Genomic DNA, 15953 nt, shown 5'->3' with positions numbered 1-15953 from the left:
TTGTGGGGTTGTTAACCAATGTCATAAAACAACGTGTGTACTTCTGTTTCATGAGAAACTATTTGTTCTGTAAGCCTTCACCTGAAGCACAATAAATAAATAAAGTTAAAAAAAATAAAATAAAATATAGAAATCTTCAACAAGTGGGTCTATATACCCCATCCTTTATGTTATAGTTGTTATAGCTAACATATCTAATACCTTATAAATCTCACAATAAAATGTTATTTTTTTGCTTTAAACAGTTATATTGTCTCTAAATAAATTGAAAGAAAAAAGGAATAAATTAAAAAATACTCTTTCGTATTATCCAGATATTTTCCATTTCTGTTTACTTTCATTTCTTTGTGAGTTTGGGTTTTGTTGTTGTTGTGAGAATCCAAGTTTTCATCTGATATCATGTTCGCTGGCACGTACGATTCCATTGTTGGGGCCACTGTGCATTTTGAGTGCCTTCCAAGCTATGGGGCTCATGTCCCAGCACTATATTGGTCAGTATTCTGTTGTGATCCACAGGATTTTCATTTGCTAATTTTCAGGAGTAGATCTCCAGGTCTGTCTTCCTAGCCTATCTTAGTCTGGAAGTTCCATTGAAACCTGTCTACCATGGGTGACTATGCTGGTATTTGAAATACCAGTGGCATAGCTTCCAGCATAATAGCAACACTCAAGCCACTAGAGTATGACCAACTGACAGGTTGTCAGTAATCAGTGCTGGTCAGTAATCAGCCCTGCTTCTGGGAACCCATGTCATTCTGACTAATCTTTGGGTAAATAAACAAAATTGGAGCTGTTTTAGATGCCTGCCTTCTCACACCGTACATAACTTTGGGAACAGAAGGGGTAAACACCGCTCTGGAAAAATTCTCTAGCACTTTTTACTTGCAATGGCATACCACTCTGCTATCATTTGTCTGGAGAAGAAAGGGGAGAGAAATGTGCAACTGCCGATCATAAGATTTGGCTTACCTTTGTGACTATCTATGGGCTGGTGGAGGAGGCAAATACACCAAAACTAGCCAAATGATGTTGTAGAAAATGGATCCTATGACCCACCAATTAGGTTCCCTGGTGTACAAGTTGTCCAGGAAAGAACAAACCCATATGGGTTGATTAGGCAGAGAGAACAGGAACTATTTCCAAAGAGTGGGTAGGATATAGGAAAATTACAATGGATAGTGCAGTATCATAGGACAAGTAAAGGAGGTACCATTACCACCTTTAGGCCTGAATTAACAAGGAGAGAGAGCTGCGGGGGGAGAGCCACTTGACATGAGTTGTGACTCTTTGTGAGTAGATGCAGCCCACAGCACTCCCACTGGCAGGAGGCCAGGGAACAAAGTACCTTCTCCTTGTTCTTTTCTTTTGCTCATATTCTCTACCATTGCTTGTTGAAGACGTACAGGAGAGCATGCTAATGCAGTCCATATTGGTCCAACTACCAGGGGACAGAGCAGCATAGATGAACATAGAGAATGAACTCAGAAGGGTGAAAGGACGATATCCAGATTAGGCAGAAACAAGGCCCAAATGGCCAGAAAGACAAAAATGTTGGAATGGCAGCTTTCAAAGCATCTTGAGGACACCAGATTGGAGGGCTGTGAACTGCAAGAAGTTGTCTATGCCTTCCAGGAGTATAAGGGCTATTAATGAACTGTCAGTCAGTCTTTCTCAGAATTGGAATAAGACCAGAGTAAGTGGGAAGGAATCAGTGACTCTAATTCTAAATATCTGAGAAGACCAAAGACAGAGGAAACAAGAAAATTACTAAGAGAAAAGCAAACCTTCGTCCTTTCATTATAAGGAGATATAACTTATTCACAATGAGTAGAACCAAAATTTCTCCCAACAGACAGAGCATAAAGATTGTCTTAGGCTGGCTTCTCTACAGAAGCAAAACCAGTAAAGCATATAAATATACAGAGAGACATTTATATTCTGGAAATGGCTCATGTGATTGTAGAGGCTGGAACATCCCAAGTCCGTAGATCAGGACAGAGGCTTCTCCTGATTCACATAGCTTCAGGAGCTGGGAAATCCAAGACCAGCAGGTAAGCTGCTAGCTCAAGTCCCAAGAACTGGAGGTCAGACGAACAGAAGCCAGCTGCAGGATCCAGTGCAGGCAAAAGCCAGAATGTCCACTTATATTTGGATGCAGGGTACAAGCCCAAGGAAATCCCCTTTCAACTGATTGGCTACCCACAGCAGATCGCATCATAGGGGTGATCACATATAAACACTGAGAATCACGGCCCAGCCAAGTTGACACACAATCTTAACCATCACAAGGATAAAAATAGATACCCTCTTTTATGAGTTTTGTTTATGATTATAGATGGACAGCATAAAATATGTCCAGAAAGAGGAAATCTCAGGAGGCAAATGACAAATGAATAATACAGATGTAATGTTTCTCTCCTTAATGTCACATTAGTAACACAGAAGCACCTCTGCCAGTTGGTAGGTATACCAGATACTTGTCAGTGCTCTTCCCACATCCCCTCAGATTTCATTCCCATTTTTAATACACATAAGTTTTAAATATGCTTTCACAAATTCACAACAGCCAACACCTACTTTTATTTGCCAGAAAGATCCACTCAGGATGCTAGATCCTGCTTTCCTTGCCGAGAGGGCCTAGGAATTACTTCTGCTGGAGCACCCCTGAACCCCTGACCAACATGTGTGAGAGAGCAAATATCCCAAATGCCTGACCCATGCTCAGGACAATTCTGAGACACCTAATCCAAGACTGAGGGGAAGGAAACCAAATGAAGAGGACAAGAGAAGTCCTCACACAAAGGAAATAGGGAGAAAAAAAAACTATTTGATGAAAATTTTTAAACCATCCATTATTAGAAGGAAAATGCTTAGAATTTTGAATTATGAAAGAACTAAAAAACAAAACACACAATATATCATGACTGCTTCAACTCAAAGAATAAATTCCCTAGTTTTTATCACCCAATATGAGCTATTGAGTAGATAGTTCAACACAGGTGCCACTTTGCTTTAGAAGACAATGGTGTGTCCCGGTGTGGCCCAGTGGGTCTGAGTGGCTGGTTCCTAGACCAGCATCATCATCATCACCTGGGAACTTGTCGGGAATGAAAATTCTTGAGCCCTATCCCAGATCTACTGCGTCAGAAACTCTGCACTGGGGGCCCAGAATCTGTGATTCAGCATGTCCGTCAAGAGATCAGATATATGCTTAAATTTAAGAACCTCTGGTGTAGCCCATGGTCCCAGGAGACAAACTGAAGTGCGTGCATTTCCCGGATACAAAGACAAAAAACAGCCTCAGGAGAGAAGGAATAGAGAATGGTGGGAAAGATGAGTACATAAAAGATGAGGATAGTAAATCATAACACATATGACTAAAAAAGTCCACCAGTTGGTGAAACAGGTGCTGATTAAGGGGTGCTTGATGAGGAGAGGTACCACATACGTAATGGTTGACCTGAAGGACTCAGATTCCATAGTGATCACAGGCCACCACTATTATTTAAACTGAACGACCACTAACATTAAAGAAGCAGGAGAAATGAGTAATCTTGCACTTGAAATGAGTGATGATGTTCCTCTCCGGCATAAGTTCATTATCATTTTAGTGAAACAACAAAGGAGTAGGAGAAGTCTAAGAAGGATAAACTGAAAACAAGCTCATGAGGATCTTAAGGCAGGAATTTAGCCCAGTTAAAGTGATCAAGTATTAAGAATAAAGGGAAGCATGTGGGCTGAAGTTCTTGTCCATTTGTGAATCAAACAAAAATAAGTTTATCACTGTGGAGACATTTCTCACAGTCTTTTTCTTCTGGGGAGTCATGTCTGGGGACAGGAGAGAAGCTCTTTATGGACCAAACCAATTCGTTGAGTCAGAAACGAGGACTTCTATTGCTGTAGCAGAATGACTAGCCTTAACACAAGAGAAGATGAGTAACATAGAAACGTTCACCCCTTCCTGCATCTTTCTGCGCTTAACTGTGCCCTTCCTATATGAATGTGCTCCCAGGCTTGAAAAATGCCCGGATGCAGTCAGCCACGTAGGGAGGCCACCAATCCAGGCTGGGCTGTAGAGGGTGTACTAGGGAATCCAGTGCTCGTGGCAAAGACAAGAAACAGCATTCAGAGCAGTGGCATCAGTGGGGGCTGCAGAGGTACAGAGCACACCCCCTGACACTGGCAGAGGGAGTGACACAAAAATGACCCCGGTGCTGCAGGGGGAGAGGCCACCAAGACAGAGGCGTCACTAGGGTTGATGTCACCTGTCACCCAGTGCGATAACTCGTCATTGTCCCCAACCTCACGACCCCTGTCACCCGCTAGTCCGGGTGCATGGACAGGCCACAGTGCCCGCCGTTAGAAGACAGGAGGGTCTTTGCCTTGGCCAATGGGAGAGAGGAGAGGAGATGCGGGCACCCTGTGGAGCTCCAGCCTGCATGGGGGGCAGGGTCAGGACTGTCAGCTCTGCCCACGGGCGGGGGGGGGGTGACACTGTGAGTTATCACACTGGGTGACACCAACCCTAGTGACGCCACTGATTCAGAGAGGTTCAGTGGTTGCCCAGGTTGCTCAGGAGCCTCACCTTGAATCAGGAATGAGAGCTGAGAGGAGACCTAGAAATATCATGGTATTTGCCTCCCTTGCTTCAGTCACCCCCGCCCCAGAACCAAATTAGGAAAGAAGACTGTTCCCAAAGCACTGGATTTTCAGGCCTCGGGGTTAGGAGGTAGGACATGAAAAGGCCTAGGATGCAGCCACTCTTCCTTGTTCAGCTTAGTGTCAGTAGATCTAAGTCCCACAGTCCTTCATCTCCCGCTTACTAGAAGGAAATGGTTTGAGTGATATAGAAGGGGGAGGCCTGAGCATATATACATCTTTTTCCTGTTATGCCAGGAAAATTAAAGCCTGCATTATCCTGAAATCAGTTCTGAGCCAATCAAAGCTGTGCCCAGATAGTCCTCTCCAATTGAAGAATCTTCTGTCCATGGCAATGTGGCCACAAGATATTTTAAAACGGTTTTTCTTTATATGTGTATATATCAGAGAAACCCAAAAAAGAAAATTCCCTCAAGTGCTCTCCCAGGAGGACTTTCTGAAGTAAACAAGAAAATGTAGTTTTTTGGTTCACAAGTAAACTTTGACTTCTGCACAGAATTTAACTTCCCCCAAGACTGCTTATCCAAAGAGTAGAAGCAGCAGGAATCCTTCTACCCAGAGCCCTGGAGAGGGTCCCTGGTTGAACTGGTGCATGCAGTTGTGGAGGCTGGCAAGTCCCAAATCTGTAGGGCAGGCCCGCATGCGGGAAACTCAGACAGGAGTTAATGCTGCAGTCTTGAGGAAGAATTTCTTATTCTCCAGTAAACCTCGGTTTTTGCTCTTAATGCCTTTCAACTGATTGGATGAGGCCTAACCACATTATCAGGGGTAATAGCCTTTCCGTAAAGTCAACTGTTTATGTATTTTATCCGCATCCACAAAATATCTTCACAACAAGACTTACGTTGGTGTTTGATTAAATAAGAGGGTACGATAGCCTAGCCAAGTTGACATATAAAGCTAACCATCGAATTCAGTAACACAATTTGTGGATCTGGCATTTGGTTAGGATTCTAACATGTTCAGCATGGTGAAGCCCCTCATCATACTACCCTTTTCAGTAAAACTATCTAGAAACATTCAAATCTACTAAAGACTCTGAGTTATCAAATAACAATGGAAACCATACCAAAAGGGCTTAAGACATGTGCATGTAAGATAGAGAGAATAAGTAAGTGTTGTATTACCACTGGTTCTATGGAAGAAGTCATTTGCACTGTAGAGACAGCAGGGAAGGATCACACCATAACCATGGTGACATTTTTCTAAAGATACCTTACTTTCAGATACAAGAATCAAGGCATATATTCTTTGTTATTTTGGCTAAAGCAGAAGTTCACTGTATGAATGATTTATACTTTTTTCAGTAATTATTCCAGAATTCCAGAATTTCTGGATTTGAATACGAATATAAAAATTAAATTATACCCAGTTTCATTAAAGTTTTTTCTAAAATATGTTGTTAATTGAATGATGATGTAACCTTTTCTAGAGTTTACCTTCTTAAATAATGTTACATATTTTCTCAAAAAAACAAAATGGAAAATAGTGTTTAAAAATTGTAGTGGGCATAACATCTTCAAATTCAGGTCAGATAGAGAGATTCCTTCTACTTGGTGGCCTCATACCTAAATGTCAGCACAGTAATCAAGGTGCATAAACAGGAGTTTAATCTGTGGCTCAAGGACACCCTGAAAACCAGTCTCCATCTCAGTTGGATGGAAAAATAATACTTTAAAATACAACTGCATTTGAACAAGGTGGTTATAGTGTTTATGCCGGAGTACAGTGAGAGAGATGGGTGAAAATTTGTATTTATAACTTACAAAATAATTACCATGAGATTGTGAACATGGAAAAGAAAGGAGCATTGGTTGTTCTTAATTTTGAACAGAAAAGGGAGAAGAGGTGAAGAGTATCAAAGAGAATTTCTTTAAGTAAAGCAGGCTTGTATATGTTTAGAGGTAGAAGAGTCAGCATAGATGGAGAGATTAAAGATTTGAGAAAGAAGAGGAAAATTTGAGGGAATAAAATCCCAAAGAAGATGAGAAGAATTTGACAGAATTCAACATTTATTCATGATGTGAAAATACTCAAGGAATCAGAAAATGATGGATACTTGTTTAAGATGATAAAATATATAAAACTCAGTTAAAAGCCAGAAACTTAATTTGAAAACACTGAAGGCATTGCTAATTAGATCCCAGAGTAAAATTAGGATGCCTACAGTCTCTAGTATTATTTAACATTGTATTAAAGGTATTAAATATGCAGGTAGGAAAAGGAGAGGAATTAGAAGCATATGAATCAAAAATAAACAGGTAAAACTATATTAATAGAATACTTTATTACATATTTTTAAAACCCAAAGGAATCAAACGGAAAACATCTACAAATAATAACAATTGCATTGCAAAGTATTAAATTAACATACAGTAATCAATAAAATTCATATATACAAGCAACGGTCAGCTAGAAGATATGATGGAAGATAAAACCCTCATTACAGTAGCAAAAATAAAATAAAATGCCCAAGCATAAATCTAATAGGAAATGTGCAAAATATATCTGAGGAAAATTATGAAAAATAATAAAGTGGACCTGAACACACAGAAAGAAAAAACACATTTCATTATTGGAAGCCTCAAGATCCAGAGATGTCAATTCTACCTAAGTTCACTTATAAATTTCAGATGCAATCCATAGATATACCATCAGATTTTTTTTTTTTTTGAAGCTACACAGGTTAATCAAATCTGAGGCTCCTGCATGGAAGGTGAGACTTCTCCCACTGAACCACTAATGCTGAGAAGAATACAGTGGCAAAACTCAGTGGAGAGAAATTTGACCATCTCCACCAAATTTACATATACATTTACCATTTTGAACCACCAATACACTTTCAGGAAATATCCCAAACATACACTGGCAAAAATACAAGGCTTTTCATTTCAACATTGTTTATAATAGAAATTTTAGTTATTTAAAAAGAAAAAAAAGCTACAAGAACTAATAAATAAGTTTAGCAGTGTTGCAGTATACAAGATTAATACACAAAAGTCAACTGTATTTTATATATAAGCAACCAACAACCAAAAATGGAACTTTTTTTTAAAAAATACTTTTTTTCAATAGCATTGACATATGTGAAGAACTTAGGGATAAATATGACAAAAGATGTGCAAAACGTGTACACTCAAAACTACAAACCATTGCTGAGAGAAATTAAAGACCTAAATAAATGGACAAATATACCATGTTCATGGATTAGAAGACAATATTGTTACAATGTCAGTTATCCACAAAACACATACACAGAGATTCAATATCATACCAGTTAAAATCCCAGCAGGATTTTCTGTAGGAATTTGCAAGCTGATTCCAAAATTCATATGGAAATTCAAAGGACCTAGAATAGCCAAAACAACTTTGAAAAAGGTGAGTGAAGGTGGAGGACTTAAACTAACTGACTTCAAGTATTATTATAAAGCTATAGTAATCAAAACTTTGTGGTATTGACATCAAGATAGACAGATGAAGGAAACAGCATAGAGAGCACAGAAATAGACACATACAAATAGGATCCAAATGTAAAACTCTGTAATTCTTCTAGATAACATATAGGAGAAAATCCTTGTGATTTTGTTTAGGCAAATAGTTCTTGAGAATGACAACAAAGCTACAATTCATAAAAGAAAAAATGATAATTTGGACTTCATCAAAATTAACAACTCTGTTAAGAAAATGAAAAGACTAGCCATGAACTATTTGAAAATCACATATTTGATAAGACTTGAATCCAGAATATGTATAGAACCCTCAGAACTCAATAATAATAAACAACTCACTTTAAAAAATGTCAAATGATTTGAACAGATGCTTCACCAAAGAAAATACACAGATGGCAAATAACCACATAAAAAGATACTCATCATCATTAGTCTTTAAGGAAATTCAAGTTAAAATCACAGTAAGATACTAATACACACCTATTAGAATGTCTTCAATTAAAAAGTGGACCATACCAAGTGTTGGCAAGGATGCAGAGGAACTGGAACTCTCAAACACTGATGGTGAAAGTATAAAATGGTACAACTACTTTGGAAAACAGTTTGGCAGTTTCTTGAAAAGTTAAAAATGCACCTACCATATGGCCAAACCATTCCATTCCTAGGTATTACCCAAGAGAAATAAAAGCATATGTCCATACAAAGACTTGTACATAAATGTTCATAGTTTTTTTTTTAGCCAAAACCTGGAAACAACCTGTCTTAGTTACGTAGTGCTGCTATAACAAAAATACTGCAAGTGGATGGCTTTAACAAACAGAAATATCTTCTCTCACAGTCTAGGAGGCAAGAAGTACAAATTCAGGGAGCTAACTACAGGGGAAGGCTTTCTCTCTGTGTCAGCTCTGGGGGAAAGTCCTTGTCATCAATCTTCCCCTGGGTCTAGGGATTTCTCAGCACAGGGACCCTGGGTCCAAAGGACTTACTTCACTCCTGGCTCTTCATTTGTGGTAGCAGGAGGTCCCTCTCCTCTCTACTCGAGTCTCTCTTTTATATCTCAAAAAGAGATTAACTCAAAATACAACCTAATCCTATAGATTGAGTCCTGCCTCATTAACATAACTGCCTATAATCCTGCCTCATTAACATCATAGAGGTTAGGATTTATAATACATAGGCTAATCACATCAAATCACAAAGTGGCGGACAACCACACAATACTAGGAATCATGGCCTAACCACATTTTGGGGGAACACTATTCAATCCATAACTCAATCCAAGTGTCCTTCAACAAATGAATAGATAAATCAATGGTGATATGTCCATACAATGAAATACTATCAAGCAATAAAAGAAAGTGAATTATTAATACATGTAACAGCACAAAAGAATCTCAGAATAATTATGCTGAATGATAGAAAACAGACAAAATAAATACACACTGTATGACTCCATTTATATAAAATTATTGAAAAAAAAAAAACTGACAGTGACAGAAAGCAGATCAGAGGTTGCCTGGGATGGGGAAATGGAAGGAGGCAAGAGAGAGGAATTTCAAAGGGACACATTTGTGATGATGGTTTCATGAGTGCATACGTATGTCAAAACTTCTCGAAATTAACACTTTAAATGTGTAGTTTATTGCAGGTCAATTATATCTTATTAAACTTCTTTTGAAAACAAAAAAATCCATAAATAAGCGAATATATAAAGGTTTACTGAATTGAAAATACTTATAATCCTTGCACCTTCAGACCTTAAGTGCTCTGCCCCTACAAAGCATCAGCTAAATAGAGATAGAGGTAATGTAACCGTGTGGACAGAAGATCAGGAGACCTGAAACATTACCAGAGCCAAGGCTGCTGTGGGTTTTCTATGTTGCTTCCTCTCTATGTCTTCTCTCTCACTTACATGCCTTCACATTGCTCTTCTCCTGGTGTCAGAAAGAATAGTAAAAGATCTCTTTGTGTGTGTGTGTGTGCTTCAAGTGAAAGTTTACAATTCAAGTTTGTTTCTCATACAAAAATTTATACACACATTGTTATGTGACCCTAGTTGCTCTCCCTATACTGTGACTGCACACTCCTCCTTTCCACCCCGATTTCCTGTGTCCATTCAACCAGCTCCTGACCCACTCTGCCTTCTCATCTCGCCTCTGGACACAGGCTGCCCATTTAGTCTCATATATCTACGTGAGCTAAGAAGCATCTTCTTCACTAGTATCATTTTATATTCCACAGTCTAGTCTAATCTTTGTCTAAAGAGTTGGCCTCAGGAATTGTTTTAGTTGTAAAAGATCTCTTAAATAAAACACAGATATCAATAACCATAAAAGGAAAAGCTGATAAATCAAACTTCATTAAAATTAAGAACATCTGCTCTCAAAAGATACCATTAAGAATAGGCAAGTCATAAAGACCATGTTCTACATTCTACCTTGGTGAGTAGCTTCGAGGGTCTTAAAAGCCTGTGAGTAACCATCTAAGATACTCCACTGGTCTCACCCCTTTGGGAGCACGGAATAATGAAGAGAACAGGATACAAGAAAAGATTCGTCCAAAGGACTAATGGACCACAGTTATCATGGACTCCACCAGACTGAGTCCAGTACAGCTAGATGGTGCCTGGCTACCACTATTGACTGCTCTGACCAGGATTGCAATAGAGGGTCCTGGTAAGAGCTGGAGAAGGATGTAGAACAAAATTCTAACTCACAAAAAAAATACCAGATTTACTGGCCTGACAGACTGGAGAAACCCCGAGAGTATAGCCCCCAGACACCCTTTTATCTCAGTGATGAAGTCACTTCCGAAGTTCACTGTTCAGCCGGGGATTGGACAGCCTCATAAAACAAAATGGGACTAATGAGACACAGCAGTCCAGGGACAAGGACTAGTAGGCAGATGGGGACAAGAAAGTTGGTGATAGGGAACCCAAGGTTGAGAAGGTAGAGTGTTGACATGTCGTGGGGTTGTTAACCATTGTCACAGAGCAATATGTATACTAACTGTTTAATGAGAAACTATTTGTTCTGCAAACCTTCATCTAAGGTACAAAAAAAAAAAAGAATTAGCTATGTGACATCAAATTGACAACAGCAACTCAAAAGGTTTGATGGGAAGCCTAGGGGGCAATGAGTTGAAGATAATGGTGATGGAATAATTTGGAAAAGGATAGTGAGAATAGCAGCACAACTGGAAGAATGTGATCAGTGTCACTGAATTGTACATGTAGAAACTTTTGAAATGGTGTAACTTTGGCTGTGTATATTTTCACCAAAAAAAAAAAAAAGGGGTCCTCCAAGGTCGAGAAGGGAGAGTGATGACATGTCGTGGTGTTGTTAACCAATATCATAAAACAGTATGTGTACTGACTGTTTAATGAGAAACTATTTGTTCTGTAAACCTTCATCTAAAGTGCAATAAATATATATTATATACATATATATATAAAGATAGGCAAGTCATAAGTCTGGGAGAAATACACACACATGCATACATATATACATACATATATATGCACACATACACATATATGTGAAAAATGGCTTATATGTAGAATAGTTTTTTTAAGTCTTTCAATCCATAAGAAACAAACAACCCTATTTTTAAAACGGCAACAGACTTGAACAGGGACTTCACAAAAGAAGATATCTAAATCTCCAATAAACAAATAAAAACTGCTCAACATCATTACTTATCAGGAAAATGAAAATTAAAACAAAAAATGCATTATACCTCATACACCAGAATGGATTAAAAAAAGATTCCAAATGTTAAACAAGATGTAGAGCTACTTGAACTCTCAGAAGTTATTGATGGCAGTGCAAATTTGACTCAAACGTTTTGAAAAGTTTGGCAGTATTTATAAAAGCTAAACATATGCCTACCCTATTATCCAGCAAATCCACATCTAGGTATATACCCAAAAGAAGTATTTGCGTAGTTCAACCTAAATAAAAGTTCATAGATGCTGTCTTAGCTTCCTAGGGCTGCTAGAACAAAATATTATAAAGTAAGTGGCTTTAAAGAACAGACATTTATTTTCTCACAGTTCTGGAGGCTAGAAGTTCAAATTCAGGCTGTCAATAGGGTTACGTTCTCTCTATAAGCTCTAGGAGAAGGTCCTTCCTTTTCTTGTTCAGCTTCTGGTAGCCCCAGCACTTTTTGGTATTCCTTGGCTTATAGATGGATCCTCACGTAGTGTCTTCCCCTGTGTGACTGTATCCGCGTCTGCTCTCCGCTATTATAAGACATCACTCAGAAGGGATTAGGACCCTCCCTAATCTGGTATGGCCTCATTAACTTAACTAATAACATTTTCAAAGAAAAACCTTATTGACCCAAATGAGGTCACATTTATAGGTACAGGGGTTAGGACTCAACATATCTTTTGAGGAGGACACAGTTCTATACATAACAGAAGCTTTACTAATAACAGGCAAAAAACTTGAAGCTCTCCTAATATTCAAGAGGATAAGTAATTATTCTATATTCATATAATGGAATACTACACAGCAATAAAAATAATCTACTGATACATGCAACAATATGGATAAGAATAATAAGCTTTATGTTGAAGAAAGAAGTCAGAGACAATAAAGTACATGTTTATACGAAGTTCAAGAACAGATAAAACTAACCTATGATAATAAAACTCAGAAGAGTGGATAGCTCTGGGGGTGGGAGGTTGAGGGCAGGTTATATTTACCGGGAAGAAGCAAGAGGAAACGTTCTAAAGTGGATAGAAATGTTCTATATCCTTATCTACGTTGTCATTACACAGGCATGCATACAAGAAAAAATTCAATGAACTATACGCTTCAGATTTGTGCACTTGGCTGTATGTTAATTTGACCACAAATTTTTAAAAGAAGGGTTTCTGTTTTATTACATGATATACATTGTACTGCATACCCACCACCCCCACTCCATTCCCAAGTCTGCGCCACATGAATTATGTGACTTATCCAATCTTCTCTATCCTCCCCTTACGTATTTTATTGAAAAAATGATGATGATCATTGAAAAGATTCATCCCAAAGGGCAAAACTAGACATTTATCCAAACTTCAATTTTTTCCCAATAGAAAAGAGCTTTCCTAAGGAATAATTTTCCTAAGTCAAAATTTTTCTTAGCCTTCCACTTTTCATGGCTTAATGTTGTTCTTCTGATTCTTTATATAAAATTGTTGTGTGGCGTCAAGTCAATTCCAACTCATAGCAACCTCACAGCACATAGCAGAACTGCCCCATAGGGTTTCCTAGGCTGAAAGCTTTATGGGAGCAAATCACCAGGTCTTTTCTCCCTCAGAGATGTTCGTGGGTTCCAATTGCCAACCTTTTGGTTAGCAGCCGAGTGCTTAACCACTGTGCCACCAGAGGTCTTTATATAAAGCTAAACCTCCCTTTGATGATATTGTGGATTTATGAACCTACTGAGATTTCCATCTCTTCTCCATATGCCCCCTTGTTAGAATATCACGGCTGTCTGCAATACCTGAAAAGTCAGTGGCAATTGCCTCGCTTAATAAACAGCTGCTTGATGCTGCCCTAATAAATAAATGTGCCCAAAACTATCAATTGATCTGTTACATCCTCTACACCAGTGCCATCCAATAGAAACATAGTGTGAGTCATGTATGTCATTTTAAATTTTCTAGTAGATGCATTAAAAAACTAAAACTAAACAGGTAAATCAATTTTCATAATGTATTTTATTTAACATCATATATCCAAACCATTATCATTTCAACATGTAGTCAACATAAAAAATTGTTAATGAGATATTTTACATTATTTTTATATTAATTCTTCAAAAACCCAGTGTGTATTTTACACTTACATTTTACCATTGCAGTGTATCTCAGTTTGGATGACCACATGTCAAGTGCTCAATAGCCATACATGGCTAGTGACTACCATATTGGATAAGGCAGCTGCGAATTATCTAGAACCACAGACTTCTTCATCAGACCTCTAACCCTTGAAATGTGACTCCAAATTCTGTCTCTTTTAGTCTTGAAATAATTTGACACTTCCACCCAGCATCTTTACATCCATTAAAATTATACGTCTCTCCCCTGAAAGTTCTATTCACTAAACTGTGCTCCTAGGGCTTTACACACCAAGTCAGTGGGCACAATGCTTGCTTCTACATGAAACATAACATACTTCACACTCACACACTACAAAATTCATCATACACTTCTCTTGTCATTTTGCCAAGACAAACGTAACCAAATTTTTCACCTCCTACTTTCTTGCAAAATGTGACATATTAAAATTATCTTTGAAAAGTTACATGAAATTGCTGTGAATATATTCCTAATTTAAATGTGCTAGATCAACTAACATTTGAAACAAAATCTTCCGTGAAAGCTTGGCATAAAGAGGGAAGAAAGAAGTGGATTAGGATTCAAAAGCCCTGATTCCAGTCTCAGCTCTGGCACCGGGTAGTTTTTTGGTTTTTGTTTTTGTTTTTGTTTTTTATGCTCTTGCACAACATATAAATATTTTGAAGTCTCAGAGGATGATGTTTTATATGGGGCACTGGATCCTTTGATCCCCTTTCTTGATTGCTAAGATTTTTTCAAGAAAAGTTTATTCTGCCCAAGGTTTTCTTCAGGGCAAACTTGACATCCTTATTCCTCAGGCTATAGATGAATGGATTGAACATGGGTACAACAATCATATAGAATAAGGAAGAAACTTTCCCCTGATCAAGGGGTAAAATAGAAGGTGGTTTGAGGTACATAAAAGCTCCTGACCCAAAAAAAAGAGAAACTGCAATTATGTGGGAGCTGCAGGTACTGAAGGCTTTGGACCTTCCCTCTGTGGAGCTAATGTGGAGAACACTGGAAAGAATGAAACCATAAGAGATAAAAATTGTGGTAATGGGCATGCCAATGCCAATAGTCACAACAATAAAGACCATCAGCAAATTTATGTAAGAGCTGTTGCAAGAGAGCTCAAGGAGGGGAACGATGTCACACATATAGTGATTGACAAGGTTGTTGGCACAGAAGGTCAGAAACATTATATTTCCTGCATGGGCCATGGCGCCAAAAATCCCCATCCCATAGACACCTAACAAAAGGAATAAACAGACCTGGGGAGACCTGGTGACCGTGCACACCAGTCGTTTACATATGGCGACATAGTGGTCATATGCCATCGCTAACAGGATGAAGGATTCAGAAAAGATAAAGAAACAGAAGAAAAAAAACTGAGTTATACACCCTACATAGGAGATGATGTTCTTCTTTGAGACAAAATTCATCAGCATTTTGGGGATGATTGTAGTACAGAAACTAAAATATATAAAGGACGAGTTGAAGAGGAAAAAGTACATGGGAATATGAAGGTGAGAATTCAATCCAATCAGAGTAATCAAGCCCAGGTCCCCCACCACAGTGACCACATAGAAACCTAGAAACAGAAAGAAAAGGGGCATCTGGAGTCCTGGATGGTCTGTTAAACCTGCGAGGATAAACTCTGTCACAAAGGAGGCTTTCTCAGTAGCCATTCTCCTCTTGGAGAGTCTGTGAGGGAAAAAGAAAAGAGCCACTCAGAGAAAGAGAGAGAAACACACCCAAACCACCATTCACCACACAATCCCCCATTTTTGAGATTGGCATCTGAACAATTAGATTTTGAACTTCCAGAGGAAAGCATTTCCTTGTACCTGTGTTTATCTGTCTTCTTGGTCCTCAAGTGCCCTTAACTATCCGAGTAACTGAGGGTGAATTTTGCCTCCGGTGTGGAGGCTAGTATGACTGAGAAGAGGAGCCTCAAAGGTGAGCTGGGATGACCTTCCAACCTTTATGTGGCCCTCTTCTGTGTT

At 38.6% G+C, this 15953-nt stretch overlaps 1 protein-coding gene across 1 annotated transcript; it reads right to left on the bottom strand.

Moving 5' to 3' along the window:
- Positions 1–14462: 14462 nt before the first annotated feature.
- Positions 14463–15641, bottom strand: LOC101351158 (olfactory receptor 8B12-like). The gene has a single exon (XM_004379373.2). It carries the CDS (start codon positions 15633–15635, stop codon positions 14700–14702), a length of 936 nt encoding a protein of 311 aa, XP_004379430.1. The 5' UTR covers positions 15636–15641; the 3' UTR covers positions 14463–14699.
- Between the last annotated feature and the right edge of the window lie 312 nt (positions 15642–15953).

This window comes from Trichechus manatus, unplaced genomic scaffold (assembly GCF_000243295.1).
Source record: "Trichechus manatus latirostris isolate Lorelei unplaced genomic scaffold, TriManLat1.0 scaffold00064, whole genome shotgun sequence".
Lineage (NCBI taxonomy): Eukaryota > Metazoa > Chordata > Mammalia > Sirenia > Trichechidae > Trichechus > Trichechus manatus.
This window is presented reverse-complemented; position numbering and strand designations above follow the sequence as displayed.

What these genes read in the sequence shown, in the direction of transcription:
- LOC101351158 (XM_004379373.2), bottom strand. Translation starts at nt 15,635, where the DNA reads ATGGCTACTGAGAAAGCCTCCTTTGTGACAGAGTTTATCCTCGCAGGT.